Genomic DNA, 22,240 nt, shown 5'->3' with positions numbered 1-22,240 from the left:
TGTTAGCTCTACCGCTTCTCAGCTGTGCGGCCTTGAACTTCATTTGCCTTATCTGTAAACTGGGGAAAATAACAGTACCTCTCTTACAGGGTGGCTGGGAGATTAAATAAAACGCTAGGCAGAGAAGCGTTTTTTGAATTATGGAGTGAGGCATGTACAAATGCCAGTGACGGCGAGGTCGATGATGATGACGGTGACGATGACGTCGACACTGGTGTTGCTGCGCGGCACAGTTCTCATTTCCTACTTTAGTGGTTTTCAGTGGGGTTCTCCAACGGGGTTAATGTCACTATCGTTCCATAAACCACGGGCAGAGAATTTGGCCTAATCGACTATGAACAGTTTCAATTCCTAATGTCGACAGGGGATGCGCCACCCCCAGCACGACACAGCGCATCCATTCGGGATGTTCATGTCTCGACCTAGCCAGTGGGGTTCCTGACCCAGACGCATGTCACTTTCATCTCCAGGATCCTTGGAGTCCTTTCCTCCTCCAGTGCTGAGTCAAAGGAAATGACCCCCAGGGAGCACGGGGCAGCCCGCAGGAAACAGAGCAGGGTCAGGGTGATGATTACAAAGGAGTCGCCAGAGCAGTTTTAGCTCGCTCCACCTCTCCCCTCCCGGCCCCTCCCCGCCCCTTTCTTTCTCTCTATTCATTTTTGGTGCGGTGGGCGGGGTGGGGTAGAGAATGAGGAGCAACTAGGAAGGAGGCGGAACCTAGTAAGAAACTGTCCAATAAGATGACAGAGGTAATGGAGAAGGAAGATGGAACATCTGGGCAAGGGCGCCCGCCTGGGCCTCGTGCGAGGACCTCACGTCATGATTCTCTGTTTGTTCCAAATTCAGACTCACGATGTGGTCCTATGAAGGGTGGAATGGGGGGGCACCCCGGGGCCCACGACGAGCACCCCTTTTCCCGCAGACGTACGGGTCCGAGGGGCCGACGCCCCCTTCCGTGGGATGGCTCGTTGGGATATGGGCACTGTCACACCCCACCCGTTCTCTGCTATGGAGAACGGATGTTTCCTCGGCCTTGGGTGAAGCCGCGTGCAAACGCAGCACGAAGCGTGCCTCTCCCCGCCGTCCTCGATTCCGACCAGACTGCTGTCCCTCAGCCCCTGCTCTAGACACGTCCTGGGGCCGCCTGACCCCCCGCCCCCCGGAGGGCTCCTCCTGCACATGTTCGGGCCGGAGAAGGGAGCCCGGGCGGGGGGCGGGTTCACACCTCTGGCCGTGCTCATCTCCCCATCGGGCCAGGCCAGGCAGTGGAAACCCGTGGGCGAGACGCAAATGGGGGCGCTGATCTCCTGCCCCTGGACTGTGGTCCGGGTGTCCACCTGCGACACGTCTCTCAGGTACCGGGGACGGAGGCGAAATCTGCGCCAGATGACAGAGGTTTTCCGCTGGTGGGACTGCCGTCCAGCGTGGCGGTGCTGCCTGCTGCCGGGGCCTGCGGGTTGCTGGTGCCGCCTGGTCCGGCTACGGCCTGGGAAACTCATGGGGGGTCAGCTGCTGGCAGCTGAGCAGGCAGCACAGACCGACCGGAGGCTCCGCTCCCCCAGGAAGCCGCTCCCGGGCCCTGTCCCGCAGGAGCCCCGCCTGCTCTGAACTCCCAGTGCTCCTGCGGTCCCCACCGGTCCCTGGCTGGCCCCCTCAGGGCCGGCGTATCCCAGCCGCCCTCTCAGCCCTCGGCTGCTCTGATTGATGCATGAGAACAAGGCCTAGAAAGGAAAAGAGCAAGCAGCGGGTGTGCCAGGCTCTCCCTTCTCGGGTTAGAAGAGCCTCCGTAAGGTAAAGGGTCACGGGAGGGGACAAAGCCCAGGGAGTGATCACAGTGTTATTCTGCTAGACGCTAATGCATCTGAAGATTAAACATCGCTTTAGAAGAAGGTGAGGACATTCACAAACAACAAATATATAAAACTCTTTCTCAGGGTCCCAAAATGCTTGTCTTTCACAAAATATCGTCCCTGTACACAAACGTAGAAACATTTTTCTGGAAACGCCGACTGTGCCCAATGAGTAAGACAACCTCATCTGTGCACTGCGAGTAATAATCCAAATTTCCTAAAGGCCTCGCGATGACAAAATGATGAAGCAATACAAGAACCGGGGTACACAAGCATGAACATGCAGGGCCCGTGTTCACCTGGTACCCCGTTGTTCAGTTTTCCCCTGACCTATCACCGGAGTCAACGCACTTTTTCTGTAAAGGGCCAACTGGAAATAATTGAGGCTTTGTGGACCATACAGTCTTTGTCACAATATGTAAAGGACAGCATAAGTGTTTTCTAGTAAAACTTCATGGACCCGGAAATTCGAATTTCTTATAATTTTTGCATGTTACGAATCTTCATCTTCTTTTGATTTTTTTCCAACTGTTTAAAAATGAGGGGGGGAAAAACATCCTTAGCTTGTGAACCATATAAAAATAGGCAGTGGGCCCGACCTGGCCTTGGGGGCCGCCGTCTGCTGGTCCAGGCTCTGCGTCCTGCCGCTCTAGTCCGTGTCTCCCCCTTGAATCAAACCTCTTTCACCCCTAAGACTCCTCGGGTGCCCATATTTCCTCCCACCCTGAGTCCTCTCTGTCATCATTCTTTCCTCCAAGCCAGAAGCTGAGAAACTGAGGCCTACCCAGCAGGCTTCTTCTCCCTGCCCAGGTGACTGGTGACCTTGGGACTCTTGCCCTATCCTGCCTAGGGACTGAGTTGCTGGAATGAAGACTCATTTGTGTTCATTCTGCAGAGGCACTAAGATAAATTCTCTCTCCATCCATCCTCTCCCTAGCTACCTGCCCCCCACCCCCGCCCCCCAAAAAACAACAACCCAAACCCAAAAGAACAACAACAACAAAAGCTACTCTTTTATCCTGAGTCCTCTACGTTCTTTGCAGGCAGAAACCAGGGCTGCCCGCTTCCTAGGAGCGCTCAGTCCGTGCCCCTCAATTAAACGACAGGAAGGATACGGAAGACCAGACTTTTTAAATGCCGCGACGTTGTCATCTCGTGTGAAGTCGTCGTCAGCTCCGCCTTCAATATAATCCCACGTCGACTTACACAGACGCTCCCGCGCTTGGGCCTCGAAGTCTGTCACACACACCATGGGCATTTCTGGACCTTCAGAGGACAAACCAAAACCAACAGAACAAAACCCGGTAAGAATACTTCCGAGGTCGAGGAGAGGGTGGAGGATACAGCACGAGGCCGTTTGGATTCATCACTCGCCGGCCGTCATGTTCCGTATCCCGGTGGAGATGCTGCCCGAAGGGCTGACCCCCCAGCCAGCGAGCAGGGGGTCGCACCGCACTCCCCCAATCCCCTGGCCCCACCCCAACTCCTGATGATCTGGTCTTCTGAATATCCCTCACGTCTGTCCCCACTGCCTCAGATCTACTGAGGCCCCACCACCTCTTCTGAGATGATTACGAAAACTTCTCCTCTTTGTCTCTCTGCTGCCAGATTCACTCCCCGCCTCGTCTCCCTCCAGCTGCCTGGGATTTTTCTAAAATGCAAGTCCTGTCACGCCTCTCGTCTTCCGAGCGCCCACGTCATGGCATTCGCGCCTTTCCAGAACCTGGCTCCTTTCTCACCAGCGTCATTTCTTGGTGGCTTTTCCTGGTCATCTGAGTTACGCTGAGCATTTCCCGAACATGCTGGAGGGAGGGCTAGTCCACCGCTCTGTGCCTTTTTGGGAGGAGATCGGTCAGGGTGGGAAAACTGGGGCTGAACGAGTTCCCAGGATTCTCTGATGTCTGAATTGCTTGGAGCTGTAGTTGACACCAGGGAGAAAGCTGATTTTTTTTTTTTTTTTTTTTTTCCCCAACTCCTTGGCCGGGCCATTGAACATGTTAATTTTGAGACAGAGAAAATGACATCTTAGCTCTATTCATTCGTATTCACAGGCTGAACCCTGTAAACCCAGAGCCTGGTCCTTTTGCTATGACCGCCCCTGAGAGAGGAAAGAAAGGGGCGGTTTGGGGGCAAATCCTTCCAGCTGGGGCCAGGGTGGTGTGGACGGAAGCCGCAGAGACACCACAGGCACAAGCTGCAGCGTGTGCACAAGGATCCGTGGGAAAGGTGAGGAGGCTGTGGCTCTGGGCATCTCTCCAGCAGCTGGCAAGGGGGTGAAAACGAGCCAAAGGTTGTGAGCAGGAACTGGATGACTTCGACATCTCTGGCGGAGGGATGGGGATAAGCCCCGGGGACTAGGGCCTCCAATGCCAATGGAGCAGCTGCTCTCATGGGCAAGGGGGTGAGGGAGGTCAGGCGGAACACGATGTGCTGGGAATCCTGGCGGGGGACGGGATGGGGCAGAACTGGCCGGAGGGCATCCGGGGCCATGCCAGAATCCAGTCAAGTCAAACAGAACGCCTACCTCCGGTGTTAGCAGAAGGAGGCTACATGATGGAAAACAGCGCCCCTGGGAGCTGCAGTGGATCCTGAATGAGGCTAAGGGGAGGAATTCGGGGCACAGCCACAGAGCTTTTTACAGACAAAGCACCTCGTCAGTGGGTGGGCAGGAGCACCTGAGGTGCTGAGTTGAGTCTGACCAAGTTCAATAACCGAGTCTAACTTATCTCCCCCCTTCCAGACCCTTCAAGGGCTCAGCAATTTTTAGTCAAATGAATTAATCATTGAATTTATCTAACTGCATCACCATCATTTATTTCAGCCCACGTGTGCATAAAAGAGTTAACGTAGCAGGCCCGAGCATGCTCCCCCTCAAAAGGCCTGCTTGCAAGGTTGGACCTCGGCTGGAGTCTGGGAACGTAGATTTCAGGATGCTTCCCACCATCCCCTGTGGCTCACTGAGTCTCGGCTGTTTGTGCAAATGACGTGGCTTATGCCGAACAACCGCTTTCCCTCTGAGACCTGGAAACTTAGTATGGGCTAGGCAGAGAGTGTCTATATGACCAGCCCCCAACAAAAACCCTGGGCATGGAACCTCTGAAATGACCTTCCCTGGTAGAGAACATTTCACACGTGTTGTCACCACTCACGTGGATCCTGCATAATTCCACCGAGAAAGGACTCTTGGGAATTTATACCTCGTTTCTTCCAGATTCTGCCCCCTGAGCCTGTTCCGTCTGCTAATTTTGCTGTACATTCCTTCGCTGTAATAAATCATAGCCTCAAGCATCTGCTGTGTGCTGTGAGTCTTCACTGAACCTGGGACCCCCAACACATTACGTATCTCGGGTATTACGACGGTATGTGACACCTAGCTGCTATTCATAAATGTTCATTACTTGAATTTAACACCTCCGTCTGTCATCTCTCTACCTTGTTGGATGAGAATTCTCCACCGGGTTTCAACTCCCGACGTCTCAGCAAATCCCCACATCCTAAACATTACACACACAGAGAAACGCTTCTGCAGACTTCTGGCCCAGAAACTCAATGACGGTTGTATCTAATCCCAGAGAAATGGTCCAGGCTCCCTCAGAATTACTCGCCTGGAACAGTGTGAGTTATTTCACCTGAAAGCTGCCTGGGAATGGGGAAATAACCCAGCATCTTTATATACACAAAACATCGCTTCGTCGCATTTCTATTTACTGTTTCCTTTCTACTTCCCTGTGAAGCAGAGAGGGAAGGTATTGCTCTTTATTCTGCATTTGAAGAGAATGATGTAGTAAATTATTACAGAGGAAAGCCCCAAATCATGACCTCTGGTAGCCTCTAAAGACAGACGTTCCCAATTTTCAATTTCACGATACAGAGCCCAATAGTCGCTTCACATTAATTACTTGTCGAATCGAATTTAAAAGATTTTTTTCAGCATGAAAATACAGCTATGATGCATTTCTTTCTTTTCATAGCACATGTGAAGCTTACAAGAGTACTGAGCCCATCATTTTTATGAGTCCAATAGAAGAATTACAGTTGACGAGAAGGACCACCTGGTCGTTCGAAGCTTTCCCCGAGTTTGGGAGGGAGACTTAGCACTGCACGTTTGTATGTATTTCCGTCTGATCCATATCGGACTTCGAGTCACGAGATATTAAAGGGAGGATCCAAGCCTGTTTTCCCGTTTCATTTCATCTCCATTCCAGTATTTTGTCTTTTTTTCCTCCTTTACCCCAGCTGACTAAGAGGAGGAGAAAAAGATAAAAGTTTCTCATGAGCTAGGAACTTTAGCCCATTTTAGCTCACTTAATCTGTCCAGGCTTTTTGTCTCATGGTAAACACGGTGAGGTACAACCAGCATACCAGCGATAAGGGAGCTAAAATGCAAAGAGCAAGGACAATCAGTGGTATCTGTTGTTAACGATCTAAAGTTCAAACAGTTCCTCCTGACTGAGGGAAGGGGCAAGGACATGGAGCGGGGCTGGAAGAAACTTCAAGGCTGTTCGTGCCTTCTGCAATACTGCCACCCGACTCAGTGCAGTCAGGCCAGATAACAAACGGTTTTCCTTTGAACATTTCATCTCACTCCTCTGATTCATGCCGGTGTCACTTAAGGAATTCTGGGTATTTTCAGTCGCCTGAGCATCTACTCATTATTTTAACAACATTGTTTCTATGGAAAAATATGTTTTGAGTTCTAAATAAATGACTTTCAAGTAGAGTTTTGGACCATAGCCACGTTGTGATTTGGGGTGTCGGAGACCGTTTAGGGCGTATGGGGTGGGGGCGGGGGTTAGACACGAACTCGAATGCTCACATGGTGCTTTGAAAGGCTGAGGCTTTTCCTATTCTACTGAACAGCGGAATAATCTGATTACATAAATTTCCCTGAAGACAATGTCTTCTCAATAATAACGATAAAATTGCAACCATTTATCAAGTGCTTCATGAGGTGTTAGGCCCTGTGCAAACTGTTTTGTGTGCATTAAAGTTTCAACCCTTTAATAATCCCCAAACACAAATATCACGATCCACACTTCACAGATGAGAAACCTGAAGTTCAAAGAGATTATAATACTTTTCCCACCTTCACACGTCTAGTGACGTGTTCTGACTCTCATGGCCTGGCTCTCAGCATCATGGAAAGAGGCAAATGTGTGTAGCCACGTGTTGTTTATAGAACGAGAGCTGGCATTTAAAATGCCATGGGCACATGCAGCTTCCTCCCCTTCCCTCGACAAAATCATAATTCAGTCAGAACGTTTAAAGGTTTCACTATGTAGCTGGTCATAAACAATGACGCCACATATTTAAATCGGTCTTCACAGTCCACAGAGCACTCTTCCATGTGTTAGTATTCCATTGATGAAAACAATGACCCGGTGAGATGAAGGGGATCAGAGAGTAAAGGTACAAGAGACCCGTTTTGTAGATGAAAAAATTAAAACTCAGAGCATCTGAGTGAATCGCCCAAGCTCACGTGATAACGGCAAAGCCTCACTAGCAATCCTTCTGACTTGCCTTGGATACGCTGGAGCCAGTGTGAAGCATTGGCGGTAGCTCAGGAGACATTCGAGTCTCTATGCTGCAGGGCTGGAAGAGCTGCATAAAGTGAGCTTGGACAAGTCCCACAAAATCTAGGCCATTGGGCAAGGTGTCATAGCCCCTGCCTCTTCATCTACTCAAGAAGGATGGAGTGTCCAAAGCAGACAGACATTCAGAACAAGCTCTAGATTCTGTTCTCTCACTGCTGACCTTAGGTCTTGTGGGTGTCGCTATCTCTAACAGTGGCAGTCATGGGAGGTAGCAGAGGGAGATGACAAAGGGCAGAGCCGCTGGGGATGGAGAAAGGCCGCTGTGGGACGGAGCCCTGTCTCTCTTTGCCTTCTTCCTAGCACCTCTCACCATGGCGGCCACTCCAGATCTATTCTGGAAGTCCACAAGGCATTAATAGCTGAGGGAGTCCACAGAGTCAAGAGCATCACCTCTCTTAAGCTTTGGAAGTTGGCAAACACGGGCTCGAACTGCAGCTCGGCCACTTGTTCACCATGGTTCAAAGAAAAAGTTATTTGTGCAAGAATATTAACCACCTATTCCACAGGTCCTCATGAGGACTGAACACTCCAGCCTATATGGAGTGTCTAGAATGGTGCCTTGTCTAGAGTAGATCATCAATCAGTGGTAGATCCACTGCATTTTTCCTCTTGCTGATGAAATGTGCATTCTCATCTGAGCCTCTGGACGCTTCAAGATTTGAGTAATTCTGTCACAGTATAATTTTAACCCTGTGTCAGATTTAGTCATGCGTTTGTCCAACAAGGTTTACTGAGTACATGCTATCAGCCAGGCACCACATGCTTCCTGATCTTTCCCATTGCTAAAAGTAGGCAGGATTTTATGATCAGCTCTGGCCAATAGGCCAAGAGTGGAAGTTAACTCTGGGCCAAGAATTTTAGAGCTGATACATGGCCCTCTATCCTTTTCTTCTGCCGCAGCAACCTGGAGGTCCGGGTGAGGCCAGCGTGGGTCCCTGGATACTGGTCGCTTGAGATCTGGCTTCCAGTTGATTTTATATAAGCAAGAAATAAAGATTCGTGTGTTAACCGCCTAAGATTTCAGGGCTTATTCTTTACTATGGTATAGCCAAACCTACCTAGACGAATATATCTAGGCATTGAATTAAAAAAACAAAAATGCATATTATGCCAATCTCTGCTCTCAAGAAGCTTCCGGTCAAAGAGGAAGACAGATTTCAATAGCGTATTCTCTGCCAGTTGCTGTGATGTAGAAAATAATAAGAATCCTTTTCTGGGGTGAAGAAGGCAGAAATTTGTAAATATTCTCATTGTTTCTTAACTGGTGTCCCACAGATGATGTTCTATGCCACATAGTCAGACAAGCTCCAATTCGCAGCTATCTATAAAATGCGGGTCGACCATCTATCTTATAGAGATCATGTGAGAATCAAAGGATCTTGTAAAATGCAGAAGAGCCTAGCGACTACGAGAAAAGACTTTGGGAGTTTTGATTCCTGTCGGGAGGTAAAAGATCACCAACAGCCATTTTTTCCCTTGTTCCTATTTCTAGATGCTCCGTTTTATTAGTCCGTTTGTCTCTCTTTATAGTGTGGACGACAAAGGGGTTCTATGGAAAGTAACCTCACAGGGCGATGTGATCGTCCATGCCTATGTGGGCAGGTCCTGGTGGGGAGTCACATCCTAGGCTTACGACCTCTTTAGTGAAAGGCTCACCTTTGCCCTAAGCCAGCCCTGCTCATCGTTTTGGGCATCTAGGTTCACAAACCTTTGAAAATGCCTCTTTTCAGAAGAAACCATGCTCAAGAGAGCACACGGCGTCAACTCTCCCGTGACCCCATTCCCAGCTCGCTCTCTCCCACCTTCACGTCGGCTTCCTTTTGTCCCCTTCTTAAGCCCAAGTGCTTAAAAGAAGCTGCAAACTGCCATCCTGGGAAGCGTTTTTCTCCGTCTCTTGAGGTCTGGCTTCCGGGCATATCCTCTGTTTGGCTCAAATACATTTCTATAAAAATTCCCCACAGGTTTGGACAGTACCAATTCCTCGCGGACAATACCAATATCCCTGTGACTTGCTCGTCGTTCTTGGATGGTTCTCCCCAGTTATCTATAGATTCGACTTCACCTGATCACGGTCTCAGAACTCTGCGTGTTGGAGGGAACTGGTACCTTGTTCCAAACAAGCTTATTCCCTAAAGACACTGTCCAACTGTTTGTGAAACATTAACTTCTTTGGCATGTCACTGTTTTCCTCTGCCTGTGACCAGGTAACGGTGTGGTCAAGGTACAAAATACATCCCGAGGACAAGGACTGAACCTTCTAGATTGCCCAGAGCCCTTTCCAAGTGAACGGATTTTGATTCACGTTTCCTCCTAAGGGTCACCATTCCAGCAGCTGGTTCTCAGACTTAGCTGGAGATGCTTCTCTGTCTGCAGCATCCTTAAATGAAGCCTTCCTTTGCTGGTCCCCTCAGTGACTCACTACCTGTCCACATGACTGGTTCTTGCCAAGCCTCTCGCCTTGTCAATTCAGAGTCAGCACCTGCGATGCCTCATGCAGCCTCCAGCCTGTGTTCTCGCCCCACCTGCCACTTCATCTCCTCCGGTTCTAAGCCCACAGAAGACACCCAGCGACAAACCTGATTTTAGCGTCCTTTCCGTACTCACGAAAAGTGGTGTCTAGAGGCAGCTACCCGAAGCCTGGCTCCCTGCTGAGTGTGGCAGGAAACAGTACCCGTGGCCCCATGAGTACAGAAGAGGTTCAAGGCTAAAAGTTAATCTTTTAATAGGGACAAGATTCGGCTTAGGGAGTAAATGAGCAACCAGGACAGAGCAAATTTAACCTTGAAATGGACTTCTGGGGCTTCGCAACGTTACCTCAGATTTAAGTGAAGTTCGTTACAAAATTAAACTTCGAAATAAAATAGTCGCTTGATTTCCCAACTCGTCAGAGATGGTCAGAGGGAGTGGGGGATCCCGGGCGGAGAGTGACAAAGCCCCGTGTTGTTCAGAGGATGCCTGTCCGGGGAGGTGGGGAAGGGACAGGTGGACAGCGGCCACCGCCTGGGAGCTGGTGGGTACAGAGCAGAGGGGACCCGGATGGACTGTGTAGACGGCTCTGACAGAGATTCATATGAGAGGCAGGGAGAACCATGCATATTTTTGAGTGGAGAAATGATTTAGTAATGTAGGCAGAAGGCAGGGAAAAGCAGAAGGCTACGTGTGATAAAAAGAACTTTCTGAGACAGGACTGGGGGGTTCACTGAAGGTCACCACTTAATGTCGAATGCATCCAGGTCCCTCCCTCGGGTCTCCCGTCCCCGCACCTCTTCAGTATTGCCAACTAACACTCGAGTGCTTCCATTATGCCGGACACGCGCGTGCATTATTACACCTGATCCCTGGAGCAGCCATACGGGTGGATATAATTTTCTTCGTTTTTTCAGAAGAGAAAATGAAGTTAATTAACTTGTCTAAGGCTTTTCGCAGTGATGAGCCGATCTGAGATTTGCATCTGACCTGTCGCCACCATTTGGAAACTTAAGCCTGTCGCACGCACGGCCCGGGGCAGTGGGATCTGCCTTTCAGAATGGCACCGGCTTTCCTGCTGGCCTTCTCCACGCAGGGCTCATTCGCTGCCGAGCGTCACTGCTACCTGCCGCTCTGCCACCAGGTGGAAGTATTACTTCAGAAACGCTGTCGAACGGGCCACAATCTGGGATGTGGAAAAACTTTTCCAATGACATTTTTCATTCTTCCATCATCTGCCTCTAGGGCTAGCTCCGCACGTCACCTGGCCAGACTTTCCCTCCCTCCCAGGAGACACGGCAGTGTGGTCTGAGGAACACGCACGCTGGAGCACAACGCCCCTCGCTCCCTCCCTCGCGGGCCTCAATTTCTCCGTGCCTCAGTTTCCTCGTGATCTCTCTCGCACTTTAATGAGAAGTGAATGAGTTACATTTATAAGGTGCCGGTGGCAGAACCCTGGAGATTCTCATATTAGATTCTGCAGTTTGAACTAATGACCGTCCTGGGGACCTTTTGAATCTCATCGCCGCCCTGAGCTACGGTGACACACTTCAATGTCAGCCTTCCCTGCCGTGGCCTAAGTGAATTAATCTCACTGGAAGCCCCGGGGAGCGATCTGAGGTGGGGTCTTGCAGCACCAGATGCAGCACCTCGGCCCAGACACGGGGCTTGACCGGGCAGCCCCGGTGGGCTTGGTGAGTGTCGCAGGATGAGGTTGTTGAGAGACGGTAGTTTTATTCTGGTGGCTGGACAAGGTGCCTGCTTCATCTGGGTGGGGAGGAATGAGGGGTCAGCCCGGAGCCATCAAGTCCCAGCTTCTTGGGAGGAGTGGAGGGGACGCTGGCACTCTGGACCCTCTGTGCTGCCGGCTACCCGCCGTGCCGGAGCTGATCCCTGAAGTCAGATGAGTTTTGGACTTTGGGGTGTACACACGAGCTCGGCAGGTGAAAGACCTACCTGACCCTTCGGAGCCGGGCTCAGGTTAATATTAACCGTGGGTTGTTGAGACTGGGAGCCAAACCCATTGTGAATGGGGCTAAGTCAAACCAAGGGGCAGTCTGCATCTTCCTGCGGCCACTGAGCCCCCGACAGGCTGGGAGTCCGCAGCCGTGGAGACACCATGGGTGCGGACGACGGTTGCCGGCAAGGGTAGGGAGAAGACATGTCCTTGTTTCTCTCCAGGCGATGCCCTCCCACCGACGGTGGTCACCTCTGCTCCGCTTCCATCACCATGGCTTAGAGTTGCCTGCTCTAGAACTTGAACTTTTTGCAATCAATTGGTTATTTAGGTATGTAGAGCTTCTTTCGCTCAATAAAATGCTTTTGAGATTCACCTATGCCGTTGCTTCTATGAGTAGTTTGTCCTTTTTTTTAATCCTTGGTATTGTCCTATCATATTGACATAACACAAATTTGTTTATCCAGTCGCCTGCTGGGGGGCATCTGCGTCGTTTCCAGCTCGGAAGGGTGATTGCGCATAGAGCTGCTACGAAGATTCTTCTACGATCCTCTCTGTGAACAGGTTTTCATTTCCCTTGGATAGGTGCCCAGGAGTGAAAAACCTGGGTAACAGAGTGGGTATAGGTGTGTTTTTAACTCTGCGGGAGAAAGTTCTCCAAAGCGGCTGTCCCATGTTAAACTCCCGCCCCTGGAGTCTGAACACCTCACGGCACTTAGGCTTCACCTTCCTAGCTCACAGTCGCTCCTTAGAACAGCTCAGAGAACCCGCACATTGGCTCTTACAGATTTCAGGGGGTTCTGTTCTCAAGAGATGCTTCCCGCTTGACTACCCTTGACGGAAAAAGTGTTTTCCGCTCACTGGGACCTTAGGCCCGGCACGCAAAATTAGGAAAGAAGCTCAAGGGGCAATGGGGTGACCCAGCTCAACCACCACGCAGGACCAAACTCTACAAACGAGCGGATGATGGGTGTTCAAGCCAGATCATCCTCGTAACCAGGAGTGGCTTCGCAACGGGTCACTATCTCATCCTCGAATAATCGGAGAATTTATTTGCAGTCTGTTAGCTCACTGTTCTCATACGGAGCACAGATATTAACGAAATTCCCTAGGTGGCATTGAAACTTCTGGTCTCTATTATGAACCAGCTGACAGATTACCATGCTCATATCCTGCCAGCAGACTTGAATTTCATTCGCTTACGATTGCAGCTGATTTCTGAGATCCCTAAAAACAAGATACGAAGTAAATATCACAAGACAGGATGTAAATGCTGGAGAAGACACGGCCTTTGTAGTTAGCGTCAGGGACGCCGCATACCAGCTGCATGGCCTTGAGCAAGTCACAGCTCTTCTCCTGGCTTCGGGTCACTCAAAACCAAAGTGGGAACATAATTCCAATGTCTGCCCACCTACCCGCTCGAGTGGGCGCGAGATTCAAATGAGATACAGCTGCATTCGAATATGGCTCTGCCACATCCTACCAAGAGCTCGACTGTGTTACTTACTTAACTTTCCAAATCTGGGTTTTCATCCCCGTAAAGCGAAGATAATAAACGAATACCTTTCAGGGTTGTTATAAGAATCAGGTCACGTGGTGAACACGCAACGCAATATATATACATGACACTGCTAAACTGTACACTTGAAACTTACTGGATTTTGTTAAGCAATGTCGCGCACCTCGAAAAAATCAATTAAAAAAAAAAAAGAATTAGGTAACGCACATAAGGCACCCATCGCAGTGGGTGCCCAGTAAATGAGAGCCTCAGTACCAAGCAGGTTATTTATGTGAGTTATTCTAGGGCACCCTCAACCAGATGGCAGCTTTCTCAATCAAGTGGCAGATCCACTGTTGACAACCAGCTTCCGCCGAAACAGGCACCGCATCCTGCTGATAAAGCTCACGCAGTGACAGCTGCAGGACCTGGGCTGTGACCTGTAGCCTCCCGGGGTGGCTGGTCCTCCCGTCTAATGGAGCCACCCCTCTCTTCAACACTAAATAGCAAATAGACTGGCTCTGGCTCCCAGCTCGCGTACCCAGGGGCCTTCCTGTCCTCCGGCTTGTTTCGCTGGGTTCTCAGGGGACCCGCGCCTCTTTCAGACACCTGCTAGGTCCTGCTGTGTTCTTCCTCTCCACGTGTCTTGCCTCCCGAAGCTGTTTCCCTTTTCCGCTCATCAATGCAAAATACATTATGCATCTCGTTGACTCTCCCACTAAGGTTATTTCCTTCGACTTATCACATGACAAAAAAAATCAGGTTGCGTCATTATTATCTGAATGCAGGTTTTATTCTAGCGTCCGCCGTATTCACGTCTTTTCTTTTCCGGGACTTCTTGTACAGAGTGGCTTCTTCTCTTCACGTGTAGTCACTTTACGTGGGTGTAAGCGTGTGATACAATTATGTCACTGGGTCATGACATAGTGAAACACATTTTTAAAAATCGTACACTACTATGTTTTCACCTTTATATTATAGGTAGGACGTGATATTGATTTTTATAATAATGTGCACAGGTAGACTGTATTATCCATGAATTTTATTTTAGGAGGGTAAAGGATACAAAAACTAAATACATATTATAAAAAGAGGGCGTTGGGTGTGATGGTGCTGAGAACCAGTGATGTGGGTGCTGAATGGGTGAGGTGAAGCCACCACCTCTTTCCATTCCTACGCTTCCCTTTGTGCTGGCACCGCTCCGGTTAGAGCCGGGGGTGTCAAATGTGAACCCTGCAGTACAAGGTGAGGTCCGGTTGGGATCCTCATCTGTGGGAGAGTCGTATTTGCATGTCAGCCGCTTCCCCGTCTTTCCACTAGATGCCAGCAGCATCCCAGGAGACTGGATGCCTGGGCTGGGCCTCGCTGGGAGTTTTCAGAAACAGCACAAGGCAAGTTGCTCCGGTTCCAAGCACACACAGTCCTTCTGAAGGTCAAGGGCGGCTGATAGCTCCCTGACTGCTCGGTTCCCTGCCTGCTCTGGTTTAAGCACACCAGGGCCAGGTTAGGCATCTCGCGTGAACGCATCGGGCGAGATCCGAAACGTTACCACGGGTGGGGGCCCAGCTCCAGCGTTGAAGGCCTGGCCGACCCGCCCACCCGCTCGCCCGCCCACCCGCAGAGCCCATCTGCTGGAGACTGACCATGAACGTCTCCCTTTCATTAAACATGTCGGCACTGCCTTCACTCAGAGTCTCGGGAGCACCTGCACAAGGCCAGGGGCTGGAGCTCAGTGATACGGAACGGCGAACCTGCGATGCCTTCCAACTCCTGGAAAACGGTCCCTCCACTCGGCCCCTGTCCAGAGCCCAGGAGGAGGCTCTGCTTGTGCTGAGACCCATCTCGGTTCTTGGATTTTGCTGAACAGAACTGAAAAAGAATGAGCGCTCTCTCTAAGTAAAAACACGTCTCCGCTGTGTTTCCGAGGGTCCGACGATGGTAAGGAGGGACATGCAAAGACTCTGACAGGTGAGGCAGACGAGTGCTGCCCAACAGAACCTCCGCGATGCTCCTGCGGAAACACGGTAGCCCTTAGCCACACGCGGCTGCCGAGCGCTTGAAGGCGGCGTGCGCGACTGAAGCACTGAATTTAAAATTTTACTTGATATTAATTAATTAAGATTAAATTCAAACAGCTGTATGTGACTAGTGACTACTGTATTGAAAAGTAGATCTAGAATATGAAGCAAGGACATTCATCGAAGGCCTCCAAAATATCAAGCCCTGCGCTAGATGTGTATGTATTTTATATATAAAACATACGTAGCGCGGCTGTGTAATATGTGTATGGTTTGCATGTAATTTAAATATATGTAAATGAGCATCGGGATTAGAGAGGTAGTTGAAGTGGACCTTACTGGGAGTCAAAGGGTGGATAATCGTGGGAGGAGAATCTGCCTTAAAAACGTAAGATGAGCCAACTGACTGGGCCCAGGGGTTTTCTGAGACACAGAGGTTCAGAGGAGACCCTTCCCACCCAAAAGAGAGAAGTCGAGGGGTAAGTGCCAGCGTAGGAACAAAACGGGGTGACCAAAGGAAGACAGCTGAGGTTGTGGAGGCCCCTGCTCTCCATGAGGACCGTGATTTCAGGGTGAAGTGCAGGGACAGGCACACGGCCGAAGGAGCTGGTGGCAGTAGGTCCAGGAGAGGAAGAGCGAGGACGCCCTCGGCCTGGCGGGGAGGTGGGTGCCAGGGGTCACCTGGGAGCCAGGACAGCTGGGACGGACATCTGCGGAGGCTGCGGGAGGAAGGTGTCCGCCCCTTCGGCCCACGACTGAGGCAGACGACGTGCAGAAGGCCGATATTTGAGCACGAGAGGAATTTTCAAAGATCGTTGACAGCTGCTGGTTTGATACTTCTCTCATGTGATTTCCTTTTAATTACACTTATTTTAATGATTTTTATTAAGTAAGGCAGCTGAACTGTACCTGCTCCAAATAATACACAAGGCGCTCTGGGAGGGCGTCCATCAGTGTAGCGCCACAAGGATGTCATTCGAAAGTCACACGATTGTGCCAGCTGACCTCCAGAACAACACCTGGTGGTAGGCATTACGGGTTCACGGCCGAGGAAACCAGGGCCCACGGAGCAAAACAAACTTACTCAAGGTCATGCGGCTGGGAAGAGAGGGGCCGTGTTAGGCTGAGACCTAAGCACTCTGTGTCCAGCGTTCGAATTCAGTGGAATTAAACACGTTCTGAACATTCTCACACTCCCGTTTACAGTAACCCGGTAGAGAAATGATTGCGAAAGAATAAAGTGAAATTGAGATTTTTGTAGACATTGCTTTCCACAACGCCTCGAATACCTTAACTGTTAATGCTAACCAGCTTCTCCCCCCTAGGCTTCCCACGTTAGCAGAGGTGGTTTTCAGCTGTCAGTCCCTGCATTATAAGCCCAGCACCTTCTATGCTCCATTCCCCAGGATGGCTACTTGTCAAATGATGATGACGAAAATTAAATAACTATAACAACCTTCGACAGCCCCATAATTAGAAAGATGTGGCCGTGGCCCTTAGTAACCAAAGCAGAACTATCATCAGCGCAATTGGCTGCTGCTTTACGGGCAGGTTGCTTACAGCCTTGTTGCTCGAGCTGAAGCAAAAGAACACAGAGAATCTTGACACGGCTCCTCCTCCGACAGGTGTGCACTGGATGCCTTTTGTGCCACGCCCTGTTGCAGGCACTGGCCACACCCTTGTCACTCCAGTGCTCAGTGCCTCCTAGTAATTTCACACTCACTCATTCGCCGTTTAAGAGTCTTCCATGTCTAGCCCCACCTGGCTGGCGCTCTGCCCTGCACACATGATGCTGGCTCACTTGGCACTGCTCGCTGGACACATGGCCGCCCTTCACAGGCATCATCCCACCAGAAGCTGGACACTCGACACTCGAACATCCCAGATAGTGAAGGGCCACTTTTTCATCAAGGGTGCACATGTGTAAATCTCTCTTGCATGCAGGACCCTTCCCTGACACCTTGCGGCTCTGGCTGTGGCAAAGCCTCTGGGAAACCAAACTTAGGAAAAACTCCACAAAGCCTGTTCAAACTACTGTAAACCACGTGAATTGTTATAAACTCTAACAGAAATAACAGTAGCTAACAGAAATAAAAGTTAGGTAATGGCAGTTTGGCCAATCGATCAATGAACAAATCAACTAATTTACAAAACTGACTTTTGGCTGATTTGTTTTTAGTCAATTGTTTTCTGTGAATTTCCTTTTTGCAAGCTGGCTTTGCTTCCCCATTCCTAACCTCCCCCAGTGTCCCCGTCCCTTTACAAATCTCCCTGTTGCTATCAACCTAACCAGCCCCTCCCCCCTACGCAGGCTGTGTCTGGGAAAGATCGGTCCCTCCCCCACCCCCACCCCAGGAAAGCTGCTCCGAGTCTCAGGAGGAAGCATTTTGTTGCAGCGCTAGCTGCCTGGGACACCGACAGTGTGACCACAGCCTGGCCCTACGGTTTGACAGCGAGCAGTGTGACACCTCCAACTTTGTTCTGCTTTCTCGGGATTGCTGTGGCCTTCTCTTTTCCTCCTTTTTCTTGCCCGATGGCTGTTGTTCATATAAATTTCAGGATCGTCTGTTCCAGTTCTGTGAAAAATGCCATCGCTATGTTGATAGGGGTTGCACTGACTCTATTGACTGCTTTGGGTAGCATGGACACTTTCACGGTGTGAATTCTTCCTATCCATGAGCACAGTATCTGCTTCCATTTATTTCTATCTTCTTCAATTTCTTTCTTCAATGTCTAACAATTTTCCGAGTATAGGTTTTTTACTTCCTTGGTTAAATTTCTTTCTAAGCATTTTTTTTGATGCGACTGTAAATAGGATTATTTTCTTAATTTCTCTTTCTGATAGTTCGTTATTAGTGTATAAAAACGCAACCGATTTCTAAATATTAATTTTGTATCCTGCAACTTTACTGAATTCCGTTACCAGTTCCAGCAGATTTTGGGTGGACTCTTTAGGGTTCTCTCTATAGTATCGTATCATCGGCAAATAAGACAGCTTTACTTATTTCCTTCCGATTCGAATGGCTTCTATTTCTTTTTCTTGTCTGATTGCTGTGGCTCGGACTTCCCCCAAGTCTATGTTTTTTTACTGCTGCATCTCTAGTCCCCGGCCCGCTGGTGGCATACAGAGGTCTAGCGGCTCTTGCTCCTGCCCTTCCCTAAATGTTTTCTTCCCTGTCCTCATCGGAGCCTATGGAACCCGGGTTCTATGCCCTCGCAGCTCTGTTCCCAGAGCTGATGAAATAATTCAAGCTACGTCGAAACTCAATGCACATCACTATCATGTCATTTTATTAGACACTGTAGGCTGCACACGCCAAATTCATCCTCCCACGCCCTCTCCAGCTTCTTCCTTGTTAGTAGAGCCCCGATTTTTTTCGGGGGTCCACTGTCTTCCACATAGCAATGTGTTTAGGAGAGCTGATCCTGTGCCCAACTCAGGGGTAAAAGCTGCGGAGTCTCACGGTGGGAAGGCCGTGCTCCATGCCAGTGCTTAGTGTAGGGGTGGGCGTGTCGCCAAGCTCCGGCCAGCAAGCGGGAGGGGAGGCTCCCTGGGGGCGCTCCTGAGAAACAGTCCCTCCTTCCTTCAAAGAGCTGCCACTGGGGACCATCATGTCTGTGATTAACGTCACGCTTGTGACCGTGAGGAGGGCTAGCCCAGGTCGTGAGGCAACATCCTGATGTCAGCAGAAGAAAAAGGCAGACTCTGGACCCCTGACCATTGAGCTCTTGTGTCAATCAATCCTGGAAGCTCTTTAACTTGGGACTTCTAATGAACTGTCCGTTAGTTTAAATCTGTTTGAGTCAGGTTTTCTGTTGTACTTTAGCTGTAGGCCACCTGACTGATGCGGTAAGGTACTAGGTATGGCTGTAGAAGATGGAGAGATGAATGTGGAAGAAAACTGATTCCCAGTGGACGTAAAAGCCACTGGGGGATGGCGGAGAAGGACGTAAACGTCCCGAGAGGGGTTTGAGGGAAGGCCTGGGCCAGGCAGAGTGGGAGCAGACAGGGGCGTGCTGCTGTAATTCAACCACAACACGGTCTTCTTTCCCAAAGCGACAGAGCTTAGCCTGTTCTTCCGACGAGCTAAGGGACAGCGAGACGCCGCGGGCCCTCGAGCTCGTGCGCTGGGAGGCGGCCACCGGTGGGGCGGGTGGAGAGGGGCGGAGGGGCTGTCCCAGCCGGGCCACACTCGGCAGACCCCGCCCTACGTGCAAAGCCCTCCCCGACCCCAAACCGAGGTCTTCTCTTCCCGGTTCACCTTCCTCCTTGTGAAGGGAAAGCAGGGAGTGGGAGGAACGCTGGCCTCGGAGCCTAGACCTGCTTCCGACGATGGGCTTTGCTGCCAGGGCACGCGAGGCTCGCGGGGCGCCCTCACGTTGCTCCCCAGCAGCCCGGCCTCACCTGGCGCCTCTGACCCCGCCCTACACCATCACTTCTGCTTCTAGCTAATCTCAGGTGGTGGCAGCTGTGGTCCGGGAAGTTCGACAGGAGGCCTGAGACAGCCGAAGAGCACTGCACGACAGTTCCTGAGTGCTGAGAGCAGAGAAAATGCATGCTTTGACCAGCTCCCTGGTTGCTGTGCCCTGCGTTGCCATAGCGACTGGGAATTAAGTGGTGCCAGCACATGGCAGACATCGGAGGAAAGAGCCCCATTCTGGCGCTACCACAGAACCAAGACTCACACGCAGCGTAACAGGCGGGGGTCAGCTTGGGCTCTAGAGCCCGTCCAGCTGCACTCGAAGTCTGCCTCCCCCTCTTCCTGGCTGCGCTGTCTGGGTCAAGTTACTGAGGCCCCCCATGTGATGGTTTCTCATCTGCACAATGGCTTCAGGAACAGCGGTTACCTTGACGGGTTCTAAGGATGCAACAGGTGAAAAAATGTGGGTACGAGGTTACAAGCGTGGCCGGCGCTGCGTTCAGGAAGGATCGTCGTTCGTTATCGCTGTTCTGGAAAACCGGAACTCTATAGGACGGGAGAGAGGCGATTATTCTGTGGCATCGAAATGCTCAGGTGAGTGAGGATCTTCACCTTTTAAAATACCGAAAGTCTTCCTTCACTTTGTTTACGAGGATTCCTTTGCAACAGTCGCTGACATCATTCCGTAATCATTGCCTCCACTTCCTCTCCTCATTCACTCAGGCTTTTGTTTCCACTCGGCTGTTCGGCCCGCCCGGTCCTCATCTGGCCACGGTGCCAGAGAAGCAGTTTAGAATTGCGATGACACGTGAAAAAAAAGAGTCGTCTAAAGCGAGGACGGTGAGATCGGCAGCACCGGGGGTGTGTTCCATCTCTCCTCCTCGCCCCTTTCTGCTTCCTGTTCTGTCCCACATCTGTCCTGTCTGGATGGACTCTCCATCGGCATATCTGTGAGCTCACCTCTGGATTTCTACACTCTCGCCACCGCCTGGGGCGGAATAGTGTCTGTCGAATGAACAGATGAAGAACTTTCTTTAAGAATCCTCGTTACTTATGGAATCCAGCCTGAATTGTTTTATTTTGGTGGCAATGACAAAAGAGGCTCAGGGAAAATGACTGAACCATATCGATCTTCATTCCAGAAGGCAGAAAGGTGCAGAGGAAAGGAGATTTGAGAAGGCAGACACATGGCTTTTCCTCCTGAGTCCATCTGCTTCTACATTCTGGAAAAATGACCCTAACGTTCCCTGCCTTTATTTTTGTGTATCATAAAAACAAAAACAAACAAACAAACAAAAAACCCAACTGAGCTTCAGATGGGTCATGACCAAGTAAACAGGGAATCAGAACTGGATTGCTTGGAGACAGAATGAAAGATCTACGGTTTACCTTTTTTCTTTCTCTTAACTATGAAAATCACAGTCAGATAAAACCCATCGCCCTGTCTTCTCCCTAGTGAAGATTTATGAGATTATCCTACCGGTTGCTTGTTGGAGCTCTGCAGAGAGAAATACTAGTTTTATAAACTGATACAATGCCCACGATGCCATACAGAAACGAATTTCAAGACCACCACACCAGGACAGGCCCCAAAGCCACGTAGCCCTGATGAATGAATGGAACCACATTACAAGGTACTCCAGAGAGCGGGGCAAAAGGAACCGATTGTTTTCCTGAAATATACCAGCAAGAATGCAGACCTTAATTAACGAAGCCCAAGGTTGATTTTTCTTGCTGCCTGTTTCTCCGAGAGACAAAAATAATAAGAAATGAATGAGGTTAAAAGCAAATGAGAACCATACCGGGAAAGCGAAGCATAGTCAAACTTATGGCTGAGCCGGTTGCAAAAGAGCTAAAGTTCTTTAATCATCGCACTGGAGATGTAGCCAAAAAATGCAATTTGAAACACACACACGCACACGCACACACACACACACACACATTTCCACACCATACCCTCCTCCTTTTTCACTGCAGATGAATCAAGATGGTGGAGACAGGATATGATGAGAACCATCCCTCCCCTCCACCTACTTTATAAAGGGCTTTGGCAATCGGTAATCTTTGCTGCCGCGGCTTGGGGGATCCATCTATCAATTCTTATCCTTTAAACATTCACTGTACATTGTGCGTTGGCCACAAGGAGACCATAAGGAGCTGGGATAGGTAATATATTGGGACTATGCTATGATGGCGACCTATTTAAGATCCAGATTCTTCTAACAGATGATTTTTCTACAAGAAGATGAACCAGTTTGTGCCTAAAAGAAGACCGTTACTACATCTGATGGTGGGGATGGGATGGGAAATGCTGACTTGATCGGAACTAAGATAGACTATTATTAGCTAACAAATTGATGAGACACAGAGAGGTGTTCCTTGCGTCAGAGTTAGCCAGGCGATTCCATACGGAGGCAGAACTGATGGCTAAATATG

General features: G+C 50.1%; 1 protein-coding gene across 1 annotated transcript in view; it reads right to left on the bottom strand.

Annotated features, from left to right (window-relative positions):
* HAO2 (hydroxyacid oxidase 2) overlaps positions 1 to 22,240 on the bottom strand; it is a 160,673-nt gene that overhangs the window by 8,501 nt on the left and 129,932 nt on the right. Inside the window, exons 7-8 of the mRNA XM_006919688.3 lie at positions 2,978 to 3,116; positions 1,226 to 1,377 (exon numbers count right to left, since the gene is read on the bottom strand). Of these exons, the coding sequence (XP_006919750.1) occupies positions 1,226 to 1,377; positions 2,978 to 3,108 (283 nt within the window). The 5' untranslated portion in view covers positions 3,109 to 3,116. The remainder of the gene's footprint in view (positions 1 to 1,225; positions 1,378 to 2,977; positions 3,117 to 22,240) is intronic.

The sequence above is a fragment of the Pteropus alecto genome, unplaced genomic scaffold (assembly GCF_000325575.1).
Source record: "Pteropus alecto unplaced genomic scaffold, ASM32557v1 scaffold106, whole genome shotgun sequence".
NCBI lineage: Eukaryota > Metazoa > Chordata > Mammalia > Chiroptera > Pteropodidae > Pteropus > Pteropus alecto.
This window is presented reverse-complemented; position numbering and strand designations above follow the sequence as displayed.